Source organism: Trachypithecus francoisi, unplaced genomic scaffold, assembly GCF_009764315.1.
Source record: "Trachypithecus francoisi isolate TF-2019V2 unplaced genomic scaffold, Tfra_2.0 Contig00025, whole genome shotgun sequence".
Taxonomy (NCBI): domain Eukaryota; kingdom Metazoa; phylum Chordata; class Mammalia; order Primates; family Cercopithecidae; genus Trachypithecus; species Trachypithecus francoisi.
In genome coordinates this window covers 859757-869570 of record NW_022680462.1, presented here as the reverse complement: position 1 = coordinate 869570, position 9814 = coordinate 859757, and the positions used below count along the sequence as shown (strand labels likewise).

At 41.5% G+C, this 9814-nt stretch overlaps 1 protein-coding gene across 7 annotated transcripts in view; it reads right to left on the bottom strand.

Moving 5' to 3' along the window:
* Positions 1 to 2063: 2063 nt before the first annotated feature.
* Positions 2064 to 9814, bottom strand: part of LOC117082978 (cullin-2-like) — a 69234-nt gene continuing 61483 nt past the window's right edge. For all 7 annotated transcript variants that reach the window (XM_033210499.1, XM_033210273.1, XM_033210355.1 and 4 more), the window contains exons 9-10: positions 5914 to 6076; positions 2064 to 2269 (exon numbers count right to left, since the gene is read on the bottom strand). In XM_033210499.1, the coding sequence (XP_033066390.1) occupies positions 2079 to 2269; positions 5914 to 6076 (354 nt within the window). In that variant the 3' untranslated portion in view covers positions 2064 to 2078. The remainder of the gene's footprint in view (positions 2270 to 5913; positions 6077 to 9814) is intronic.

The window sequence follows — 9814 nt, the reverse complement described above, 5'->3', positions numbered from 1 at the left end:
AGTCACTGAAGGCTGAGAGAGAGGATAGTTAAAAAGCCAGTAACCCTGAGAACAGAGACCCCTTGAACTCAGCAAGACAATCCCTCACATCTCAGAGAGAAGAAATACCTAATAGTGCAAAAGTGAGTTTTCCCTCTTAATGGAGATAACCGTGAAGAAATTACTACCTAAGACTTAACTAAGTCAGCTGGATTTGAGTCTACGACTAATGTATTCACTTATGTTTCCATCTCCCAGTCTTTTTTTTTTTTTTTTTTTTTGATATGGAGTCTCGCTCTATCGCCCGGGCTGGAGTGCAGTGGCCAGATCTCAGCTCACTGCAAGCTCTGCCTCCTGGGTTTACGCCATTCTCCTGCCTCAGCCTCCGGAGTAGCTGGGACTACAGGCGTCCGCCACCTCGCCCGGCTAGGTTTTTAGTATTTTTTAGTAGAGACGGGGTTTCACCTTGTTAGCCAGGATGGTCTCGATCTCCTGACCTCGTGATCCACCCGTCTCGGCCTCCCAAAGTGCTGGGATTACAGGCTTGAGCCACCGCGCCAGGCAATCTCCCAGCCTTGACACAAAATTCTATGCTTCCATGCCCCATGTCATTGGACATGGAATCTATAAACGTAATAACGTAAACTAGTAAGTTTGACAAATAATACAGAGTAATAAATCTGCATAATACAAACTAATAGTTCCACAAAAATAGAAAACTGTGGTAAAAGGAATTTGAAGAAATTAAAAAATAGAAAACTTACACATTATTGTGGCAGAACATAAAAACTAAAAATTATTACTTGCCAAAGACCAATCTGTCGCTAAGGTAACAGCCTCTAAAAAGTGCTCCTGAACAGTGACGGCTACACACATACACACAGATACTACTTTTTTTTTTTTTTTTTTGAGACGGGGTCTTGCTCTGTCGCCCAGGCTGGAGTGCAGTGGTGTGATCTTGGCTCACTGTAAGCTCCGTCTCCTGGGTTCACGCCATTCTCCTGCCTCAGCCTCCTGAGTAGCTGGGACTACAGGCGCCCGCCAACATGCCCGGCTAATTTTTTGTATTTTTAGTAGAGACGGAGTTTCACCGTGTTAGCCAGGATGGTGTCAATCTTCTGATCTCGTGATCCGCCCACCTTGGCCTCCCAAAGTGCTGGGATTACAGGCGTGACAGATACTATCTTACAGATTAAGGGCAAACAGCTCTACTTAAGAAGAGATAGTAACGCCGGGTGCGGTGGCGCAAGCCTGTAATCCCAGCACTTTGGGAGGCCGAGACGGGCGGATCACGAGGTCAGGAGATCGAGACCATCCTGGCTAACACGGTGAAACCCCGTCTCTACTAAAAAATACAAAAAACTAGCCGGGCGAGGTGGCGGGCACCTGTAGTTCCAGCTACTCGGGAGGCTGAGGCAGGAGAATGGCGTAAATCCGGGAGGCGGAGCTTGCAGTGAGCTGAGATCCGGTCACTGCCCTCCAGCCTGGGCGACAGAGCGAGACTCCGTCTCAAAAAAAAAAAAAAGAAAGAAAAAGAAAAAGAGGAGATAGTAACATTTGAAGTTACGTCTCTCTTGTTCATCAACCGTCACCAGTAATAACAAGATTTGGTGATGGGAAAGACAAACTGTTACAGTCACGTGATTGGCAAAGTACTCAAGGAAGATGAGTATTAGGGATACGAGGGTTATTGTTTTGGGTATTTGGGGCAGCAAGCATATACTTACAGAAGATTATTTTAATCTAAATTTGCTTCCTAGACAACCAGATTCACAGAATATGGAAAGGAGGAAAATTACAAGTTGTCTATATTACCACTGATTAATACTACTACCATGACAACAAATTATGTTATCAATGCCAATTACACAAAAACACAGTTACTTAGAAATGGCAAGCTTATTTCTCTGTGAAAAGTTAACAACTGTTCAACGGACACCTCCGTATGGCTAAGCAGCAGCCTATCTCATCAATAGCTTTCTAATAATTTGATAATGCCAAAATGAGTCCAACAAGCTCTAGGTTTAAAATAATTGAATAAAGACATTTCTTTTGTTGGCATGGTAAGACTTTTTCTTTCATCTTTCAAAACAGTAAAGTCAAAGGAAAGACTCCACGATGGATCTGATTAGGAGGAAAACACTGCAGTTCCCCACACAACTCACGTTTTCCTGAGTAAGATTGCTGGTTGCTCGAAGGCCCTCATCATGGATGTGGTTTTGTAGCTCCTGAATCATATGAGGTAAACCAGTGGACACAGCATGGAGTAAGACGTACATATTTGCCATGTCTGAGAGGAAAAAGACATCTGAGGATTAACTCCTAAATATTTTCATTTATTAGGTAATATATGGATCCAAGTGCAGGAATACAATATATGGGTCCAAGTGCAGAGTACCCAGAGAAAAGTCCCCCATGCCCACCTCCCAGCCACCCAAGCCCCTCTCCGCACAGCAAAGGGATGTGGTTATTTAACATCTTCCCAAAGATATTTTGTGCAAATTCAAGTGAATACATATATTCTTCCCTTTGCCCCTTTTAATACAGTGTACTGTATTTTGTATATTATTTGTAGCTTCAGAACACATTTTAACTTAGTAGTCTTTTCCTATCAGTACACAAAGCATTTCTATGTATTTTACAGCTGCACAGTACTCCATTATGTGGATATATTATCATTTCTTAACAACTGATGGAAATTCAGGTGGTTTCCAGTCTCTTGATATTGCAATGTTGCAATCAATAATCTTATACATGAGCAAGAATATATGCAATATAAATTCCCAAAAGTGAGGTTACTGTGTCAAAGTTTAATCTTGTAGACAGATCCTTCTAACCACAGCTGCCAACAGCAGAGAGTTCCTTTGCCAACAATGTGTTACCAAACGTTTTGATCTCTAACACTGGGAGGTAAATAATGATCTCTGTGTAGTAGGTTTTATTTTAAATGTTTTATTAAAGCATCATACATACACAGAAAAGTATACAAACCTAAGTGTGTATCTTACTGAATTATTACAAGTGAATACACAACACACCCATGTAATCACACGCAGGATAAGAAATAGGCATTACCTACACCCAGGAGTCCCCTTCACGCCTCCTTCCAATCACACACTCTTGCTCCTCTGCAAAGGTAACCACTGCTGTGACTTCTAAATCACAGATGAGTTTGAACTATATATAAAAATGGGATCACACAATTCTTTCACATCTGGCTTCTTGTGTTCAACAAAATGTGTATAAGGATCATCTATGTTGTTGTACCTGGCTTTAATTTGTTCATTTCCACTCCTCTATAATATTCCATTGTACGAATATACTGTACTATTCTATAGTTACTGGACATTTGAGCTGTTCCAGTTTACGGAGCTATTACAAATACTAATGATATGAACATTCCTGTAAGTCTTCTGTACATATGTCCAGGCACTGGCGGTCAGAAGGTACGGTGGGGTGGTTATACGTTTAGGAGTAGAACTGCTGGATCATAAAATATACATAATATATCCCACTTAGCAGTCAATGCCAGTTTCCCAAAGTAGTTGCATCAATTTATACTCTCACTTCAGTGTTCAAAAAGCTCCTGCTGCTTCACATTTCTTTTTATGTTTATTGGCCATCTGGGTATCTTCTATTCTGCAGTGTCTGTTTTTTGGCCATTTTAGATTTTGGATATAAATCTTTACTACTGCAGCTACATTACCCTATAAGTGTCTTCTGATGATCCAGTGGTTTTAATGGCTTTTTTTTTTTTTTGAGACAGGTTGTCACTCTGTCACCCAGGCTGGAGTGCTCTGGCAGGATATCAGCTCACTGCAACCACCACCTTCCAGGCATGAGTGATCGTCCCACCTCAGTCTCCCAAGTAGATGGGACCACAGGTGCACACCACCCCACCTGGCTAATGCTTGTATTTTTTTGGAGAGATGGGATATTGTCATGTTGCCCAGGCTGGTCTTGAACTCCTGAGCTCAAGCAGTCTTCCTCCCTCTTAATGGCCTTTTAATAATCCAAAGTTTTTCATTTTAATGTAGTTCACTGGATCAATTGTTTCTTTGTGGTTTGGGCTTTTTGTGTCCTATTTAAAATATCTTTCCCTATCTCAAGGTTATGAAGATATTCTCCGATATTATCTTCTAAAAGTATTATTTTTTTACCTTGTACATTTAGATAAAAACTCTAGTGAATTGATTTTGTATATGGTATCTGACGTAGTGATCAAATTTCATTTTCTTCCGAAATGGATATCCAATTGACTGAGCAATGTGTGTCGAAAAGACCATCTTTTACCTGGTGCTCTGCAGCGCCACCTTGGTCTTACATCAAGTGGCCACATATGCGTGGGTTGTTTCTGGGGTCTCTTATTTTATTGGGATATCTGTCTGTCCTTGTACCAATGCCTCACTGTCTTAACTACTATAGGTTTTACAATAAGTCTTGCTGGCCATTAAAGTCTTTCCATCATACTCTTCAAGACAGTGACTTTTGGAATTAAAATAAAATTGTGTTTTGACTACATTGTCCTGGGTCTACAAAATCAATGTTGCTTTAAAAAATATGGGGCCGGGCGCGGTGGCTCACATCTATAATCCCAGCACTTTGGGAGGCGGAGGCAGGCGGATCACGAGCTCAGGAGTTTGAGACTAGCCTGGCCAACAGAGTGAAGCCCCATCTTTACTAAAAATACAAAAATTAGCCAGGTGTGGGGGCAGGCGCCTGTAGTCCCAGCTACTCGGGAGTCTGAGGCAGGAGACTCTCTTGAACCCGGGAGGTAGAGGTTACAGTGAGCCAAGATCGCACCACTGCGCTCCAGCCTGGGTGACAGGGCAGGACTCCATCTCAAGAAGAAAAAAAAACAAAAACAAAAAACCTGATTAATGGCCAGGCACGGTGACTCACACCTGTAATCCCAGCACTTTGGGAGGCCGGGGCAAGTGGATCATCTGAGGTCAGGAGCTTGAGACCAGGAGGCCAACACGGTGAAACGCTATCTCTACTAAAAATACAAAAATTAGCCAGGTGTGATGGCACGCACCTGCAATCCCAGCTACTCGGGAGCCTGAGGCAGAATTGCTTGAACCGGGGAGGCAGGGGTTGCAGTGAGTCAAAACTGTGCCATTACACTCCAGCCTAGGTGACAGAGCGAGACTCCATCTCAAAAAAATTAATTAATTAAATAAAACATACATATTTATTATCTTTCCTCCTTATAAAATTAATGCATGTTTTTTGTTTTTTTAAAAAACCAGAGAGGCTGGGCGCGGTGGCTCAAGCCTGTAATTCCAGCACTTTGGGAGACTAAGGCAGGCAGATCACGAGGTCAGGAGTTTGAGACCAGCCTGACCAACATGGTGAAACCCTGTCTCTACTAAAAATACAAAAAATTAGCCAGGTGTGGTGATGCGTGCCTGTAATCCCAGCTACTCAGGAGTCTGAGGCAGGAGAATCACTTGAATCCAGGAGGCAGAAGTTGCAGTGAGCCAAGATCGCACCACTGCACTCCAGCCTGGGTGACAGAGTGAGACTTTGTCTCAAAAATAAAATAAAATAAAATAAAATCAGATATTGCTATTTTTCAGGTTATATAAATGATTGCTTTTGTTATATAATATTTGTATTTCCTTTTTATAGTCTTTGTCTTTATTCCCACTGTTTATCAGGAATTCTAAATGTATTAAGGAAGTTAGCTCTTGTAATATATAAAAATGTATAAACACAATTTCCCACTTTTTCTTCTGATTTTAGAACACTCTTTGAAAACACTTGCCCAAAATAGTCTTTCAAAATAAAGTACTAATAATCTGTCAAAGTTTATTTAAAATATTTTAAAGACTGTTACTAAAACATGCATTAAACCAACGGTGACTAGAAGATGATCTAAAAGGTGGATGTGTAATTTAATTTCTACTCACATGTTTGGTAGAAACTTACCATTTTTTTTCTCTTGTCGAATGATATTATGACATTCTGCATGTAAAAACTGTAAGTGGTCTGCTACCATTCGTTGCTGACATTCATGAATCACTTTAGTATATGAACTTGGATGTAGGTATTTTCGACATCGAATTTCTTCATCTTTTAGTCTACCTAGAACCTACAGAAATATATTCTTACAGTCATGAACACAAAGTTTTACTATGAGGAAAAATCTGTAATATCAGCAAGTAACTCGGCCAAATTTTAATGGCTGAATTAAACATGGCAAAGGTAATAAGGGTTACACAAGCAATTTAGACCCACATTCCATAAATCATTTCAAATTTTTATTTAAGCTAGGACCTGTCATCTACATTCCACCAGTCTTATAAGCAAGAACTAAAGTTAAAGAGTCTGCATTTTGTCTTCATTTACCTACACCATCATCCAATTACATGGACAACATAACATGTAACAGGAAAAGTGGGTACAGATGATTAAAAATCAGAACAGGTGATCTCTGTATGAATAACTATCAAATTAAAAAATAAATTATATTGAGATCAAGTAGATGAATCTAATTATTTTACGTTGGTTTCTCTTCTTGTAAATGGAACTGTATGTACATGATAGTTAACTATCATATTAAAGATTTCATTAAAATTTTTGAAAGTAGGGGCCAGACACGGTGGCTCACACCAGTAATCCCAGCACTTTGGGAGGCCAAGACAGGTGGATCACCTGAGGTCAGGAGTATAAGACCAGCATGGCCAATATGGCGAAACACTGTCTCTACTAAAAATATAAAAATTAGCTGGGCATGCCTGTAATCCCAGGTCCTCAGGAGGCCGGGGCAGGAGAATCACTTCATCCCGGGAGGTGGAGGTTGCAGTGAGCCGAGATTGTGCCACTGCACTCCAGCCTGTGTGAAAGAGAGATGCTGTCTCAAAAAAATAAAAATAAGGCCAGGTAAGGTGGCTCATGCCTGTAATCCCAGCACTTTGGAAGGCCGAGGCAGGCAGATCACATGAGGTCAGGAGTTTGAGACCAACCTGGTCAACATGGTGAAACCCCGTCTCTACAAAAATACAAAAAATCAGCCAGGCGTGGTGGCAGGTGCCTGTAGTACCCAGCTACTCGGGAGGCTGAAGCAGGAAAACTGCTTGAACCTGGGAGGAGGAGGTTGCAGTAAGCCGACATCGCGCCCCTGCACTCTAGCCTAGGCAATAAGAGCAAGGTTCTGTCTCAAAAAATAAATAAATAAAAAATAAAATAAAAATAAAAAATAAAAATGTTGAAAGTAAATACACATTTAGTCATAGTTAAGGGTGTCAATCAAGACTCATTAAAGTTTATCCTACATAAAGCGCTGAGCTACAAATAACACTGTTTAATATTAACAAGAACTAGCCAATAAGGAAAATAACCAAAGAATTTGACTAATTTCTATCTCAAGACAAAATAACAATATATACACAGACAAATGCACAGGCTTGGAAACACTCTGTAACATGAAACTGTGTAATTAGAGTTTCTGAAATTAAGTGTTCCCGGGAAACTACATACACCTGGCACTTTGGAGAGTGCTGCTGAGTTGGCCTGGGCACAAGGAGTGAAAATCATTCCTGGAAAGCATATCAGAAATTTTCAATAAAAATGAAGCTCTAGACAGCAGGGTCCCACAGTCCTATCTTTCTTATTGTGTGACCCTTTGAAGCCAGGAGTTCAGGGCAAAGTCATAGACTCAGGTTGGGCAAGAAGGGGTCTAGAGCAGCGGTCCCTAATCTTTTAGCCACCAGGGACAGGCTTAGTGGAAGATATTTTTTCCACAGACGGAGTGGGGGCGGCATTGTTGGGGGCAGGTGGCTTCCAGATGAAGTATTCCACCTCAGATCCTCAGTTATTAGATTCTTCTAAAGAGCGCACAACCTAGACCCCTCGCATGCAGAGTTCACAATAGGGTTCACGCTCCTGTGAGAATCTATGAGAATCTAATGCTGCTGCTGTGACAGGAGGCAGAGCTCAGGCGGTAGGTAATGCTCACACAGTGGCTGCTGACTCCCTGCTGTGCGGCCAGGTTCCTAACAGGCCACAGGTCAGTACTGGTCCTCCCCGGTTCCTAACAGGCCACAGGTCAGTACTAGTCCTCAGCCTGGGGGTCGGGGACCCCTCGTCTAGAGGACAAAAGTGTTCACCACATATCACATCAGCTAAGAAAGGCACTTTGGTTAACAATAAATCCTTTAAGGGCTATTTTTATAACAAATCAAAAGGATTAAGCCTATTAGTCATTCAGAGCATACTACAGTGACTTTAACCTGCTCGCTAAAATTAACTTATGCAACAGGAATTACAGTGGGTCTGAGAGAGGTGAAAGAGGATGAAAGAAGGAAAACATAAAACAATGATAACTTAGGGGAGAGAGGTGCATATCAAGAGAAACGTAGACAAAGTTGGACTGCCCCAGTGCAGGGCTTCAAACAGCTGTAAACCCACTAGGGGAAAGAAAGGCCAAAGCTAGAGGAATGCAGCAAGGGAGGCAGGAAGGCTGCACTGACTCATCTCCCAATTAACTAAATGGAGAACAAAGTCCAGGATTTTGCCCTTGAAGCTAATATGGTCCAACATTATTTCCTGAAATGAGCTTTTCTTTTTCTTTCTTTTTTTGTCAGACAGGATCTCGCTCTGTTGCCCAGGCAGGGGGGCAGTGGTACAATCTTGGCTCACTGCAACTTACGCCTCTCGGGCTCAAGTGATCTTCCCACTTCAGCCTCCCAAGAGCTAGGACTAGATGACCACACCACCATGCGTGGCTAGTTTTTTAACTTTTTGTAGAGATGTGGTTTTGCCACGTTGCCCAGGCTTGTCTTGAACTCCTGGACTCATGTAATCTGCCCGCCTCAGCCTCCCAAAGTGCTGCGATTACAGGTCTGAGCCACTGTGCCCGGCCTGAAATAAGCTTTTCTAATAAACACTCTTTTCCAAACATAATTTATTCCAATGCCCCTCCCTCCCTTTTAACATCTTGAGATGTAATTTACATATTATATAATCCACCCATTTAAAGTGTGAAATTCAATGGTTTTGGTATATTACATTATCAGTGCTTTAAATTGTGGTAAAAACATAGATAATAAAATTTACATTAGCCATTTTTACATGGGCAATTCAGTGGCATTAAATAACGCTCACTGTGTTGTGCAACCACCCCCATTGTCTGCTTCCAAATATTTTTCATTACCCCATCAGAAACCTTACAACCATTAAGTAACAAATCCCCACATCCTCCTCCCCTGATAACCTCTCATCTACTTCCTGTCCTTCTGAATTTGTCTGTTCTAGATATTTCCTATAAATTGAACCACAGAATATTTGCCCCTTTGTGTCTGGTTTTTTTCACTTAGCATAACATTTTCTTGGTTCATTCATGTTGTGTCAAGTATCATAACTTCAATTCTTTTTTAAGACTGTGTGGTATTGTGATATACATGTACACTGGTTTTCATCTGTGGTTCCTGGTTCATAACTCCCTTAGTCCTAGTTACAGTCTTTAGTTACAATGTTGAGTGTGTGGAGTCTCAGGAAACAGAATTTCTCTCCTACTCTCCTTTCACCTGCCTCAAGGCAGGACTCTAATCTTGCCCTACCTTTCTGACTGTGGGTCATAAGACCCTCCCCAGAGAAAACCCCACCCTGTACGCTGGGGGAAACACTACTGACATCATGAAGCTTCCACAAAAATCGAAGAAGACTCGGTTCCACAGGGACAGAAGCTCCTGCACTCGGGGATGGTTTCAGATCTTGCTCTATGTATCTCCTCAAGTGGTTGTTTAATTATATCCTTTGAAATATCCTTCTTAATAAACTAGTAAACACTGAGTGTTTCCCTAAGTTCCGTAAGCTGCTCTAGCAAATT